General features: G+C 31.1%; 1 protein-coding gene and 1 long non-coding RNA gene across 10 annotated transcripts; one reads left to right on the plus strand and one right to left on the minus strand.

Annotated features, from left to right (window-relative positions):
* The first annotated feature begins 1,080 nt into the window (after positions 1-1,080).
* On the plus strand, positions 1,081-7,934 carry LOC120090248. 9 transcript variants are annotated; one of them, XR_005485484.1, is made up of 5 exons: positions 1,102-1,454; positions 1,534-1,714; positions 3,025-3,078; positions 3,361-3,447; positions 3,753-5,714. It is a non-coding gene; the product is annotated as an uncharacterized LOC120090248 (long non-coding RNA). The 9 variants fall into 9 exon arrangements; XR_005485481.1 differs by having other exon boundaries at positions 3,025-3,073; positions 3,753-5,713; XR_005485478.1 differs by having other exon boundaries at positions 1,081-1,454; positions 3,025-3,447; positions 3,753-5,713.
* A 4,169-nt stretch (positions 7,935-12,103) lies between these two features.
* On the minus strand, positions 12,104-13,136 carry LOC120091889 (zinc-finger homeodomain protein 10-like). Its single transcript, XM_039050047.1, has one exon. It carries the CDS (start codon positions 13,068-13,070, stop codon positions 12,462-12,464), a length of 609 nt encoding a protein of 202 aa, XP_038905975.1. The 5' UTR covers positions 13,071-13,136; the 3' UTR covers positions 12,104-12,461.
* Between the last annotated feature and the right edge of the window lie 3,593 nt (positions 13,137-16,729).

Raw genomic sequence — 16,729 nt, forward strand, 5'->3', positions numbered from 1 at the left:
ACAACAACACTAACAGATGGTCTAACTCTTGAAGTACCACACCCAACTGGTGTATCAACCCTCCTAGCCACATTTCCAATTGAATGACCAAAATCATTGTCCAGAAATGGAGTTTCCATTTGCACAAAGAAAAAAGAAGGAAAACTCGGTGTCGGATGTATATCAGACCACTATTATAAATTTGGCTTTTCTTGATGTATAAAATTTTGTTTTCTTGATAGTCATGACAAAAGACCATAAATAATAACCTTTCTTGACACAATAAACTTTGATATTTAACTTGACGTGCATGCACGTCAAGAAAAATATATTTATTGACACAAAAATACATATTTTTGTTAAAATGGTGAATTCCCAATTTTTAGATTCGTTGATGGTAAAAAAAATATTTAATTCGATTTAAATTTTTGGCGTGCTGATGTGGGCTTTCTTGATGGGCAATGTCCATAAAAAAAACTTCTTTTCTTGACTAACTTTGACCATCAAGAATGGATTAAGATGGTGTCATTTTGGTTGAGTCAAAACTGCGTCATTTTTAGACTTCATTTTGTGCTTTTATTTTTACTTTCCTTTTCAGTTTTCAAGATCAGTCATAAGTCCTCCCTATCGCAACCACATTTTTTCCACTCCGACAAATTTGACCTTTTTTTATGCATATATTTTTTATTTTCTTGATGCTCGTGATATAAGACCGTCAACAAAACCTTAATTTAGAGCTTAAAAATTTGTTACTGATTTTAAAATACATATATTGACTATAAACCCGGTTGAGAACCACTTCTTTGGTCCATAAGTGAGTTTTAATTAATATGTTTACTGCCACCCATTGAGTATGAGTTTGTTTGGATGAATTTGGTCAATTTTCTGATATTGATTGTAGTTTGTTTCTAAGTTAATTATCTTAAATTAATTTGTCTTTGATTTTGGTGTTTGGAGTCATATTTGGGATAAATGATAACATAATTAATTTGAATTATTTTTGTCAAGGGATTTGATTTTGGATTTAAATTGACGAGAGATTTTGGAATTTTAGGTATTTGGAATTAAAGAAGTAAGAGGGAAGAAAATCAAATATAGGTTTAAATATATATATATATATATTTTTTAAAAGAATTTAAAGGTTGCGGATCCTTCAACCGTACGCACGAGAGCCCTCTTCCGATTTGGAATTACAGATTTTTTTTCTCTCTTCATGCTTCCTTTCCTTCACGCATGCAGGTCCCATGTCACATCTCCGTCCAGTCATCGGCACTCACCACTGTCCCGATTCATCACCGATCGTGCGCGACGTCTCTGTTCACTGCCTCCCGCCGGTAATTTTTGGTTCCTCTCTCTCTAGCGAGCCCTCATGCTGTCGCGAGTTCTGCCGTCTACCAGCAGCCGTGCCACCCACGTTCGCTCGTCGTTGCTCAATTGCCAGACTCCATCGCACGTCGTTCTCGGTGTTGTTGCCGGTAAGGTGGATTATGATTTTGGTTGCTCTCTCTCTCTCTCCCTCTCTATGGTGCAGTTTATCTCAATTTTGGGTTTCAGGTGCCCTTGCTGCCACAATCGAGTATCACCGCTGTCGATTTACATTGTTGGTACTGAAAGCCTTAACGTAGCTGCCGCCGTTGAGCCCTGTCGGCGTTGCCCTTTCCGTCGAGCCGATTCGACAGCTCCAGCCCTAGATCTCGCGTTTGCGTCGTCTTCATCTATAGATTTTACACTTTTGGTATTATTATCAAACCCTATGAATCTATTTCTTTTTTTGCATACTTTATATGATCATTGACAAGCTGTTTTATGATTTAATACATTAAAGTCCTTTGATGATTAGTATATCTCAAATGCTTACATGGAATCCTTTTTTTCCATATTGCTAATAAGTTGTATGTCCAAAGAAAATTAATAAGTTGTTATGTACTCTATTTCAACCTCGTAAATTCTACCGTTGGAATTTATTTATATATGTTTTTATATACTGGGGTTGGGATAAGTGTATTATGTTGATAATGTAAGGGGTGTAATGACTATCCTATAATTATGTTAATCACTTGGATGTTTTGATTTTGGTTTAAGGTACGTTTATATTTGCGAATTATCTCATTAGTATACACCATCACCCATTTTAGAGGCATTTTGATTACCTCTTTTTTTTTTCAACTTTAACTAGGGAAAGACTTTCTTCTCAGCTGATAGGCTATATGTGTAAAGTTTTGTTCAGTCTATTTGTGTAGCTAGGTAAGTTTTAATTTAGAGCTTTCTGATAGGAAACTAATCTTTTAAAGTATATTTATTGATTAAGTGTGATGACACGATCGTATAACATAACAGTTAAACGATGGACTTGTACTTTACTAAATGATGAATGTCAATCAACAACTACACGATCGTTTACTCTTGCTATGCGATCGCTTACAAACACTAAACGATCGTTTACATTCACTACACGATCGCTTACAATCTCTACCCGAACGCTTAATTCTACACGATCACTTACTAACACTGCGCGATCGCTTACACACACTATACGATCGCTTACTGCATTTACACGATCGCTGAGGCTCTTCTACACGATCGCTTAGTAGATGAAGTAGGCGATGAATGGCACTCCTCGGCTGTTTCTACACGACGGACTAACCCGAACTCCCACCCTCGAGAGCTCACTTCCCTCACTCAAGATATGCAGTCTTCAATGCCCTCTCTTTCCGTTTCTTTCTTCTTTTAAATCCGAACTTCTCCCAATAGAATTGAAAGTAGTTTAGTTGTAGTCTCCAACCTCCTTAACCGACTCAACTGCCAATTTTCCCATATTGCCCCTATTCTTCCTTCTTTGATATTGCAGTATAATTGGAGGCCTATCACTTTCTTTGATATATTCTTGATATTTATTGTTATGCTTTCAAGTCGTATATTCGATTTAAGCTATGAGATTTGAAGATTTTGAGAAATGATAGGTTAGCTAAGTTTGATTAGTTTTTGGGATATTATTTTTGTCTTTGCTAATTGGTGACTATGCTGAATATTTCTTGTATTGTGCAGCAACATAGCTTCTTTGAGCTTATTCCGAACAAAGCTAAAGGCACAAGAGGTCCAGTAAGCCTTCTTTTTGTAATTTTGAAAATTCTATCTCTTCTTCACTTACTAATTATGCATAAAGAGTTCACTTTTTTTTTTCAAGTTCAAGATGCAATATATAAGACTTTGTTGTTTGCATGAGCCTGATTCAGATTTCAAGTTTATTCAAATGAAAAATGAAAAGTTTTGCTCTCCTATTCCCTTTACATACTTGTTGATTTGAAAAGGATTGCGCTTCTTAATTACAAGTATGTTATTTTCAAATTGTGACTATTATTCATTGTACATGTTGCACTCCAGGTTTATTTTACAACCCAAGGATAGTTATGTTTTGACTATTATTCTTCATGTTAACTCGCCGAATGATTTAGACACAAGAAAGAGATGGTTAGTGTTTAATTTTTTAATCCAATGTCTATACTAGTTGTAAGGTTATCTTTTATTATGTTTTTCTTTTCATTTTCTTTTTGTTAATTGTTTTTAGACATCTTGTTAGATTTGATCTACGATTTTAGGTTATTTTCTTTGTGGTCGAGTTTTATTTATGAGTTAATGAAATTTTACTTACTTCATTTGTGCATATGTTCATTTGTGTGCCTAAGTTTTAGTTTGTTAAACACTTCTTTGTTAGCCCAATAAAATATAGGTTGGAAACTATTAATTATATCTAGTTGTGATAATGCAAATTTCAGGTTAAAACTAAAGCTTGTCTGGGGTGGATTACAAGTTGCATATGACGGTCCTGATGATCCTAACTTTTTTATTTTTTTTCAAATTAGTATAATTGATGGGTAAAAAACGTCAACAAAAGTGTATAGATGATGCTTAGAAACCATCAATAAAAAAACATTTTTTTAACAGACAATAAAATAGTTTTGACATAAAAAAATATAATTTTTTTTTTTTTAATGTTCTTAAAAAATAGTTGAGGGACAAAAAATATCAAATATTACCTAACTTTGACGTCCGAAAAGTATCAACAAAAGGGTTTTTCTTGGCTGCCTTTTTCATGTAGATGGGCAAAAAACATCCAAGTACCCTTTCTTGATGACCACAAAGATCAAGAAAGGGTTTCTGGTGACGTTTTTTTGCTGTCAAGAAAACTGATTTTCTTGATGGTTAGACTTTCTTGATGCTTTCTTTATGTTGGCTTTCTTGACTTTTTTGGTCATCAAAGTGGATATTTTTTTGACATTTTTATCCAGCACCAAAGGTCAAATTTGTAGTAGTGGATCTCGTAGAATGCGTAGTATCATTTATAGAAGGACCGCACCCAACATCCTCGATAATAGTCTCCTCCCCATCACCTCCACCATTACCATTAAGATCACTATCTGTGGGTGCATTAACTTTAGAATTACGAACTCTCATTCTGCTAGTATACTGTTGTGTAATACCTGAAGCCCATGAATTAGTATCATCATTTCCCATATAGACCACGGAAGGGAAAAGGTTTGACTCACAAATAGTATGTTGTTTTGTCTGTTGTTGTGTCTACTCACAAATAGTGTGTTGTTTTATCTGTTGTTCTATTTGCTTTTTCGTCAGTTGTTCTATCTGTTGTTCTGTCTGGAATTCATCTACGTTTTGTCTTTATGGTTCCTCTACAATGACAAAAATTTGAGGTCTATTGCAATCTAACTAAGCCTACAGAAATCTAATGTCATCGTTGTCGTTTAGGCATACCACAAATCCATACAAATTCAGCTTATACTGAACCCTCATTACAACGTTGAATTATGATGAATCGACCCTTACTACTTTGTATATGTGGTCTTTCAGTTCTTGGTACCTCAATGTACTTGGCACTAGGATGTCCTTCGACACACCTTCACCATAACACTGTTTGTTGTCAACCCATGTCACACCATGTCGAATGAACAATTGCTTCTCATCCATCCTTTAAAATAGTAAACAAAAAAAGACAATTAAAAATTTGAAAATTTTGTTAAAATCTCGATACACACTCTCGTTTCTCGCTTCTCGATACACACTCGCTCCTCGCTCATCACTACAAACTCTTGTTTCTTGTGCCTCGATACAAAATCTTATGGGGTTTTCACAAAATTGAGATATGAGGTTTGTGAGGTTCTCTTTGGTTTGCTTTGTTTGGTGTTTGATTTGGAAACTTGATAACAATTTACTCAATTTACTCAAATTGACTTGAAAGGAATGAATGAATTGTCAGATTGATTGACTTGCAATGCACATTAGTTACCAAAAAACATGCTGGCGAGCAATGAGAGGGCGAGCCAAGAAGGGATATGAGAAGTGAGAGTGAGGAACGTATAAAAGGTCAAAATATTTGACCGATGTGGATCGAGAGCGAGAAACGAGTGGAAGATGTGAGGGGCATATCGATATCTTTTCTATAGGCAATATGGTAAATTCACATGCCACTTATGGCAATAAGATATTATATCATTAAAATTTTAAAAAGAGGCCAAACTTCAATTGGACTCTTGATTTTTAGGGCATCCATTCAAAATTTCCCTTCAATAGAAACAGCTATGTCCTTTCTTTATAACTTTAAAATCTAAAAATCATTTAGAATCAAAAAATATTTTAATATCAAATCACTCAATTTCTTTCTTTCTTTCTTTTGTGTTCACATCTAAAGAATTGGAACGTTTGATATTTTGGAAACAAAACATCAAATCACTCACGTAGGCTTATAATCATTTTGTTTTTTGTTTTTGTTTTTTTAAAATTAAGTCTATCGATACTACTTTCACTTCTAGATTTCTTCATTTGTTATTACTTTTCACCAATTGTTTAAAAAATCAAGCCAAAAATTTGAGAACTAAACAAAAGTATTTCAATTTTTTTTAAAAAAAAAAATGGCCAAGAATTCAATCATTGTACTTAAGAATGATGCAAGTCATTGTAAAAAATATAAATAAAATAGACTTAATTTTAAAAAACAAAAAAAAAATTAAATAGTTACCAAACGAGACCGTAATAATTAAAAAATTATAAACATATGTACCTACTTCGTAAACAAATCTCTTAAGAACTGACTCCCATTTCAGGGATAAAACTGGGTAGATGGCTGGGGACATAGGGTGCAAAATGGAATTCACTCCTCACTTTTAGGGTTTGTTTCCTTAAGTACTGACTCCGAGCCATTGGACCGAGAGGGACTCAGATTGGTGATCACATCACAAACTATTTGTTCATTAGAGGATTAATGGAACTTAAGGAACAAGATGTAATCTTGGAGGTAAACAACTATTGACACTACAAGAAAAAGAAGCTCCCCCGATGCCTAAATCTGCCGTCGGGAGATAGGTCTCTCCCAACGTCATAAGGGATCGTCGGGAGATAGGACCTATCTCCTGATGCGGTAAGTTATTCGTCGATAGCCATCGGGAGATCAGATCTAGTATATACCCAGATCAGACAGCCCTTCTTCTTCCTAAGTAACCTCAACTTGCAAAACCCTAGGCTGCCATCATTCGTTCCTTCTCGATCCGTTCGTTACTGCCTTACGTTTTCGTCGTCGCTCGCCTGCCATTCGTGTACCGTCCGCTGTTCGCGTGCCTTCACAAGCTCCCATTTCCTTCGTCGTTTGCCATTCGGTTAAGATCTCTGGTGTCCTTCCGATCACCTTACAGTTCATATCTACATTCGTCGTTCAGATCGTCGTTCGTCGTTCGCTTCGATCTATTCGCCGCTCTGGTGTCCTTCACAAGCTTTCAACAGGTTCACCCACATGCCTTTCATTTCCCATCTAATGTTTATAGCATAAGGTTTTTTTTTCCTTCCTTGTTGTCCTGATTGAGATTGACCCCTTTCATTACATTTCAATTTCTGCAATTTGGTGGATTGTTGATGTTATTGTGAATTGTGGATTGTGGATGTTTCAATTTTTGCAATTTGGTAGATTGAGTTTTTTTTTTTTTTTTCCTTTTAATTCTTAAGGTTAGGGATTTAGTGACTTGCTTGACTAAAACTAATTAAAAATATATTCAAATTTACCATGATGTTTGTGTATATGACTAAAACTTCTATTGAAAATTCTATGAAAATTTAATCATCACTCTTTTTAAAAGTTATCTCATGGTCTCTAATGATGAGCATGGATAGGAAATTGGTTTTAGAAGTTGATGATTTTCTTGAGTTCTCTTACTGAAGCCTAAAATTTTCTTGATTCTAATAATTGTATAAAGCAGTTCAGCCTGATTAACTTGAATCAACTATTCAAGGCAGTACTCGTGAAAGACTTGTTTATTCAACTAACTTAACGAAGGAAAATTCAACTCTATATCCCTACGAGCAATTTGGTTTTCAAACCAAATCAATAACATTAGGGGCAAGAAAAGTGACCCCTTTTACTTATTACTTAATTTTTAACTTAGTTAGTCTTTAGTCCTTTACAACTAGTACATCACAGAAATTCAAAATTGAAAAATTTAAGTCCCGTCTAATAACTATTATACTTAAGAAAAATGCAAATCATGATAAGAAATATGGAAGAAATATGCTTCTGAAAAGTGAAAACATACTATCATATTCCTAAATGCTCATTATTATTTTTTAATATAAATTTTACTCCACGAATGTTGTGTATACACAAGTCAAATTACCTATTAGAGATTATTTTAAATTTTAAATTCTCCGAACAAACTTGGAATTGTTTATTAAATTAATCAAAGTTCATGTTTAATAACTTTGTGGATGCTGTTCGAGAGGTGTGTTCGTTCGGTTATAAGTGTTCTTGTTTATAAAAGATTATGACATTTGAATGTTTTTATTTTATTGTAGGATGCTATTCAGAGATGAGGTTGGATGATTGTTCAAGATGTTGTGTTCCAGACGTTGTTTTCTTTTATGTATTTATATTATTTCTTCCATGTATTTTTGAAAAAAAATTTCTTTTATTTAGTATCGGCTTTGTTTTATTGTAGGATCTTATAACTTTTCATTTATTTGTTATAGTACAAATTTCGTTTTGTTTGTTTTATTTATTATGTGAATCTGTTTGAATTGGTTAATGATGTTTTACAGGTTATTCAGATCAAACTTAAAAATGGGATAGTTGCAAATATAGACATTAGACCCAAAGTATTAGTAGATATAACATAATGTAAAAAAATTACAAATATGACAAAATTTAAATAGTTTATTGGTAGGTGTCTATCAGTGATAGAACATATTATTGGTAGGAGTCTATCAGTGATAAACTATATCACTGGTAAGAGTCTATCAATGCTAGAAGTCTATCGTGGATAGACTTGGGAGTCTATCAACAATAGAAGTCTATCACTAATAGATTTGTCTATATTTACAATTTTTTTAAATGATGTTATACATTTGATTATTATTTTTAAAAATGCTACCAATTGCAATTACCCTTTAAAAAAGTTACAAATTACAAATTAAAAAAATTTAAAAGCCAATATTCAACCAATGAAGGAACTCCCTACGCATCTTTTAGCGCATTGGGAGTTCCCCTAACTCCCGACGAATAAAATAAGTCATCGGGAGTTCTAGAACTCCCGACGAATGAAACAGGGCGTCGGGAGTTGTTCCTAGAACGCTCGAAGCATAGAAGAGTGCGTCGAGAGTTCCTAGAACTCCCAACACGCTCTTCTATGCATCGGGAGTTCCTTTCCCAACAGATTTTTCCCGATCAAACTCCCGACGATCTGTCTGTTGTCGAGAAAGGATCTCTCGACAAATTTTTCACCATTTCCTGACGATTTGGGACGTCGAGAAAAGTGCGATTTCTTGTAGTATGACCCAACCGTTATTACAAACAATCTATGAAGGGTTAACTTACTAGTTATTGTTATATCGAGTCGACACAATTATATCTATCGTGAGAGGGGTGCAACTACTGGGTTTTAGTGGAGTGATCTGATAGTTAACAAATATTGCTTAGTTTGGTTTAAAGAGTTTAGCCAATTAATCTCAGATCGGGAGCCTCATGATCTGTAGGTCCATTAGGTTCTGTTACTAGCTCACAAACGGACTAAACCTTAGAATAGAGTGATGAGAGAATTTGAAACATTCAAATTCAAATTGAGGGAATAAGTAATTATATATAATATAATTACACGTTTAATTGACGAATTAAACGAAATTGAAGAATAAGATAATATTTATATTTGATTTAAATATTAATTACATGAATAGAGATTCATGGTTATAGAATTGGTGTTTAATTAATTTAATATTTGATATTAAATTAATCTAATTAATTAAATGGTTTAATTGATTATTTGGAATTAATTTTATCAAAAGTTAATTGTTGAGATTAAATTTTGGTTAAAATTAATTTTACAGATTTTTTTCAATTTTTTTTTTAAAATTTGATTTCAAATTAATTTTTTTAGTTTAAAATCAATTAAATTGAAACTAATTGAAAATTAAATTTCAATTTTAAGAAATTGATTTTAAAATTAAAGAAATTGAAAAAATTGGACTTAGTGGGTTTACCCCCATAAGACACTCAAATTCCCACTCAATAATCCACTTCCAATTGCAAGTATATGGTGTCAACTTCCTGTGAAGTTTGATGGCATGCTGAAGGAGAATAAAACTCAGCTCAAGGATGAGACTTGCAAAATTTTTTTTGCTTAGAGTTGGTTGAAAAAGTGTTCTTCAACTTGAGTGGAAAATTTGTGACGTCTTCAAATTTCCTAAATTTCAACTCATTTTGAATCCCACAATTCAATCTGAATTTTTAAATTTCTAATGAGTGGATTTAAACTTTCTTTTAAATTAAAAAAAAATCTAATCAGAGTTTAGTTCAAAAAAAAAAAAAACAGTTGATCCAACAGTCACTTTGCTAAAATTTTTAAAAGTTACTAACTGTACTTATATATTTACATATATATTATTTTTTAAATTATTATTTTTTACTTATAGTCTCCGAATATCATTTTACTTTTTTACACAGTTTAATAGCCCAAGTTCAAATCTGATTTTTTTCAAACTTCCCTATTTTTTATACTTCATCTTCTCCAAATTTTTTTTTTAACTTTTTTGAATTTTACGATCCTCAAAATTTGCAAAAGGTCACTATTATTGCTCTCTCTAAGCTTTCAAATTTCATTATTTTCATCTTATTTTAAAGAAATTTTTTTTATTGTATTATAAGGATTAAAGTTTGTGATCATGTCAAACTTTCATGTCCACTCTTTTTACAATTCATTATGTGTTATTAAAGCTTCCAAACATTGTAACGTTTTGATCCTAACCTCTGAAAATGATCGAAAGTGCTCTTGAACCAAACAAATGAATAAGGTAGCAATTCAACTTTAATTTGTGGAAATAGTCTAAGGAGATTTTTAATTCAAAATCTCAAGAGGCGTTTGCAAAAGTGGATGTATGTCGAGTTTGATCAAACCACTATAAAAATTACACTGTTTTCTTTTTTAACTTTTTTGTAATTAATTTTGCATTTAATTTAAGTTGCATGCTTTAAATTATTTTTCTTGATAGATTAATATTGATTAAATTTAATATTCCATACCTTTATCAATTTGTATTCAAGATTAATTAGAGTTTTTTATTAATTTATATTAAAAAGTATCTAATTAGTTTAAATTGAGCAGACTTAGAAAAAAAATTAATTAGATCCTTCTAGGGTTGACATGTCAATCCAACAATAAACATAATTTATTTGGTTAAAAATAAAGTATATGTTGCACAATGTTTTATAAATTATATAATATTACAAAATAATAACTATAGAATTTTTTTAAAAAAAAAAAATTAAAACATGTTCATAATTAATTAATAATACTTCATAGTTAGCCTAATATTTAGTGCGGTAACTAGACCTAATTTTATGGTTTATAAATATAACATCAAGCAAATTTAAAACTATTGTTTAAATTAGAATTCAATATTTGGAGTAGCTACCAAATACATATCTAAAATCATGGAATATAACTACATTTTAACTGAATTATTTATTTTTAAATTTCTTTTCCGGATTGTCTAGTGCCTACCAAAGCCTTAGGCCTGTTTGGTATAAAATTTGGATTTTATTTAATATTTTTAGATTCACTGAGTTCAGAAATATATGCAGTTTGACAGATAACCCAAGTTCAATTTATGAAAATTGTCTCAAGATTCTGTGACCCAAATAGTGAAAATTTTAGAAACAACATTTTTATATTTTTACTGTATTTTGATTTAGATTTTTAAATTTTAAATTTGAGAATTATATTAAATAAAGATAAAAAACATCAAATACAATATGTCAGGTTATAAATTCAATTTATCTTTTAAAAATATAGTACACTATTATATAATGTAATATAATTATATAATATTACAAAATAATAATTATATTATTTTTTGTAACATAAATTATATTCATAAATAAAAAATTATTTTAAATGACAAAACTGCTGAAAATATTAACAAATAATAACAAAATATCACCGTATATTTGTCAAAGACCGCAATAAACTACTATATATGTCTTTATTACATAAATAGTAGTATATCGGAGTCTATCGCATATATAGAGTGAAATTTTACATATTTGTAAATATTTTTGTTTATTTATCTATATTTGAAAAAAACACTTCATAAATAACTAAACAATAGTTTATTCTCAAGTAAATATTAGTGGATAATTACTACTTTTATAAATATATAGTATCAAACATATTTAAAAAAATACTTAAATTAAACTTCAATTTCTAAATTTATTACAAAACACTTTTAAAAACATGAAATTCAACACTGTTTTCCTTAAATCTATTGTTTTCAAATTTACTATCAAACAATAGTAACTAGAAGTGTTTTTTAACCAAAATTTTAAAATAGAATATAAAAGTGTGAGATTTATAAATTTGGTTTTCTGCAACAACTAACAAACTAACAAAGGATCTTATATACACCACAGATATAATTAAAACTTTTAACATGAAACCCAAATACGTACTAAACATAAGATTAATTTATCCATCTCAAATGTTACACAATGATCGGGACCATAGAACCTAACACACTCTCCAAAACCCAAAAACAAAACCTCAAAGAGATACTACTAACTTAAAAAGAAAGGGATAAATTAATTAACCGCAAGCGAAAATTACTCTATACATTGTTATCTCATACATACTTTAGAGCATTAAATGAAAATCGAGACCTGACATTGAATGATAAAATAAAAACAAGGATTTGAACAAAGTCAAATACTCTGAATCACTATCCGGTCTTAATTTTTAAAATTAAGATGATTTTGAAATACTTACGAAAGATGAAAGATAATAATGCAACTTTTGACAGAGTAGAGTAGAGATATTTTTCGATTTTGCATTTTTTTGCAATTTAGGCTTAGTTAATTGATTAACCAAAGTTTAAAGCAGGATGATCATGGAAAATGAGGATACAAATTAAAAAGGTTATGAAAAGTGAGTTGGTTAGGGAAATTAGTTATGTTTGGATTCCTTACGAAACGTGTTCTTGTTGTTATGCATCCAAACCTTCAACACCCGCCGCTTCACGCCGATTTCATTGCAGAATTCCATCACCGCCGCTTCATCCTTCTTCTGAATCCGCCACTCCATTTTCTCCGCCATCTCCACCATCTTCTCCTTCTGCTCCTCCGTGAACTTTGTCCTCACCCGCTTCCGTCCCGGCGACGACGAAGGCAGCGCCAGCATCCTCGGACCACGCCAGTACGAAATGTACTGCGGCCCCGATTCTCCGTCGTCGGTGATGTCTCTGCGGTGGAAGTTGCGGTGGCAGTTACACGCAGCGCATTTGAGGGCGTCGAGAGAGCCATGGGGTCCAGCGGGCATGAACTCGCAGCACCCGTCGAGGGCGTGGCCGCCGACTGCGACGGCGTGGTTTTTTAAGCACTCTTTGTAGTTGTAGTTGTAGAGGATGGGGTTGGAGTTGGAGGGAAGGTGAGGGCGGTTCGAGTGGACCGGAGATGGGTTTTTGGTGAACCGGGAAAGTGGGTGGATTTTGTCGATGTAGTTTGATGGTGGTTCTACTATTTCCATGTCGTCTTCTTCGTGATCCTCCAACTCCATTTTTGGGGTTTCTGCGATTGCGATGCAAAAGGATGGAAGCAAGGAAGGAAGGAAGAAGAAGGCTTCTTGTTCTCTAGCGTTGGAATGCCAAATTGTTTCACATATTTATAGAAAAATATTACAAATTCGTCTTTTCCTTGTTTTTGAAATATTTTAATTTCTTTTTTTGGTGTAAGTGACTAAATATTACCATATTTATATTTGCATTGAAATGGAAGAGATTTAGAATACACATCCAATCCTATTGAAAATTATGTTTAGACAATAGAGGTAGAGGAAGAGTTATAAAAGTATAACACATGATGCACTCTATAAATTCAGTGATATGTAAGAGTAATTTTGAAATTATTTAAATGTTATGTTTAAAGACATCTCCAAACACATTTTAAATCACTCAAAAATCAATATAATGTTTAATTTTCACGCTTTTAAACTCATTTTCATATCAATAAGATAGATTTTGAATGATTACAAATATTTTTTTTGAGTGATTTAAAAAATAACAGAAATGATTTTAATCGATCTGTGAGAACATTCCTACCATTAGTCTTTTGGATTAAAAACAAGTATGATAGATCTCAACTTCAATTTTGATTTTAACAAGTTTGAAATTTAAATCTGTCTTTCTAAGTTAATAAATTTTTAATTTTGTATCTATTATCTCTCTTCAACATTAAAAACTAATTGACTTATTGGATTTTAAATAAATTTAATGTGCTGAAAAGGTTAAATTTAAAATTTTGTGTCTAAAGTTATGAGTTTTAAAGTCGTGGAATAGTTCAAGGACATATTATAGGCATACAATTAAAAATTTAAGGACCTATATATATTAGATATAAAATATAGAAAATTTAGAAGTTTTGAATATATTGAACACAACATTAGAAGGTAAGAGACTTATTAAATAATTTTTTAAATTTTAAGAAGAAAATACAGGGATGAAAATTTGTATAGTCATGGTCTGATAAATTCTTATAATTCGTTCACTTCATTAGTATAATGTTTACATGTCCAACTAAACAACCTTTTAATATTAACTCTTCGTATAGTTAAATAGACATAAGTGTAATGCACAACCTATTAGAAAATAGAAGAAAAACTATTTTAAATGACCAAATTTCTGAAAATATTTATAAAAATGTAGTAAAATTTCAGAATTTATTAATGATAGATATTGATAAACACCCATAGATTTCAACAATAGTGTCTATCAGTGTCTATCATTGATAGATTATGAAATTATTAGTGTCTATCGGTATTTATTATTGATAGATTTTGAAATTTTACTATATTTTATAAATATTTTGATTTATTTTTCTATATTTAAAAAAAAAACTTACAAATGTATAAACTATTAGAAAAATTTTAAATTACATGATTAAACAAACACAACATTAGTAAATGTTTTAAATCATAGAGCTGTATTAAGCACAAAGATTGAAGTAAAAACATTGAAATCGTCTAGAAAAAGAACAATTTTAATAAAATTTAGAATAAATAAATTTAAAAATCACAAGAAGAAAAAGTGAAAAAGTTAAAAATTTAAAAATTTAATTTATTTAATGTGTAAAAAAATTATTTAAACCTGAAAAGAAGGGAATGCTTTTGATGTTTAGGACAGAGATGGGAATGAATCAAATGTCCAAATCAAACATCACATAAAGACAAAATCAAGGAAATCATTTTTTTGGTCTATTATTGATCTGAATATGAATATATTTTATTTTATATGAAGAAAAGTAATTTTAAAAAAAAAATTAAAAATGATTTTGGTCTCTGCATTCCCACGTCGTTATGTTCATCAGAAGGGAATTTTCTGTCAAATGGGAGAAGTGAATCTTGTGGAAGGATCTCCACAATCAAAAACAATAAAACATTGTCCCCTTTTTTAGAGAAAAAAAACTTTAACATTCTTTTATTCTTATTATTATTTTAGTGTTATTTTAGCTTTAGTAAACTCCATATTTAACTTTATTTTAACCATAATGAAGTAGAGAATAATGTATATAGTTAGGAAGAAGAAAAGATGGCTTGAAAATATATGATAAGAATCAGTAAACAATATGGAATGCTTAACATTATACTAGGATCTCATAGCTAAATCGTGCTAGAACTAACTAGTATCGAGTATAGTTGAGGGAAACACTCAATTTAAATATATTCAACTAGATAATAAATCATATTTATTAGTAAAGAAATGTCAAAAGTTCGAATCTCTATATTTCAACTTTATTATTGTCACTATGGATCTTAATACATGCTATAGATTGGTAACCCAAAATCTCTAGGGATGTGTACCATTTTATTGGCTAACTTAAAAGCAAACTATCTAAAAGTAGTTCTATTTCAAAATACATTTGAACACCTATTTGAGCCACATATACATATACACAAACATGCGTATTATTTTAGACTAGAAGGTAAATCTAATTATATATCATCTAACACTCGCCCTCACTTGTTGAAATATGAAGAAGAGCCAAACAAATGGATAATTAATTGGGGAGGAAACATCATTGCAAGGACTTGAATACCACTTGCTCTGATACCATCTTAAATCACCGATCGATCTAGAAGCTTAAGCTAATTGGTGAAGGTAAATTTAATTATATATTATCTAACAATTTTCTCTCTCTTTCTTCTCTTCTTCAATACCTATCTTACTCTCCTTCCATTCTCTAAATCTTTAAAACTAACAAGTTCAATCAAGATATATAGGCTATAGTAAGAAGAAAAGAGAATGATAAAACCACCGAGGGACCTTATGATTCAAATGTTTTAATAAAATTGTAAGTTAGTAGTTGAGTGTAAGTTAATATGTTTGGATTTAATGCAAAAATAGAAAGATACTTTGAGAATGTTAGTCATAATTTTAAACAACCGAAGGGAGGAAAAAATATGTGTGTTATCAAATTTATAGCAATTTTTTTTTTAAAATTCTTTTTGCACTTTAAGTTAGTCTATTATTGTGGTCAGTCAACAAGATTTTCCATGATCGAAGTGTTCGGGTTGATAGCTAAATCTCGTGGCCTTGTAGTTTGTAATTTTATTTGTACAAATATTTTATTTATTTAATAAAATAAGAGGTATTTCATTCGACATTTTAGTTGCATTAACTCAAAAACTAATAAACTAAGATCAAAGGTTATCTAATGTAACTTAAACATGTATATGGAGACATACAAGTAGATTTTTTTTTAAAATGATAACTTAAACGGTTTGTAGTAGATGGATAAGATTGGGTACTTTATCCTGATGACACTACGGATGCGACCCGCTTTGTAGTTGTTACAATTGTTGTAAAGTGCTACGAATGATCTGATCCTGATAATTCATATGGAGATATGTGAGTGGGTGTATCTTAAACGAAGAGTTTATATAAGATCAGACTACGAAATGTATAGTCTCTCTTTATAACACCGTTGTTAGAAGAGACTTACATTTCACCAGAATGACCATATGTGACTTAACCTGAATCCTGAGTGAGTTGTGAGCTCTTATCTATAAAGGCGGTCCTTTGATCTGTATGGGTGAGAGTGGTCAATTTTCACTACTACAAAAATTGGATTACTTGAAGTTTTTCCAATTTCAGATATGTTGGGATTGGTGTCCTAATTCTCTCAGAGTCTCGTAGTTTGTAAACTTTGTACACATTGTTA

This window comes from Benincasa hispida, chromosome 11 (assembly GCF_009727055.1).
Source record: "Benincasa hispida cultivar B227 chromosome 11, ASM972705v1, whole genome shotgun sequence".
In the NCBI taxonomy this organism is placed as follows: domain Eukaryota; kingdom Viridiplantae; phylum Streptophyta; class Magnoliopsida; order Cucurbitales; family Cucurbitaceae; genus Benincasa; species Benincasa hispida.

Excerpts from the sequence above, each read along its gene's own strand:
- LOC120091889 (XM_039050047.1), bottom strand. The coding sequence starts at position 13,070 with ATGGAGTTGGAGGATCACGAAGAAGACGACATGGAAATAGTAGAACCA.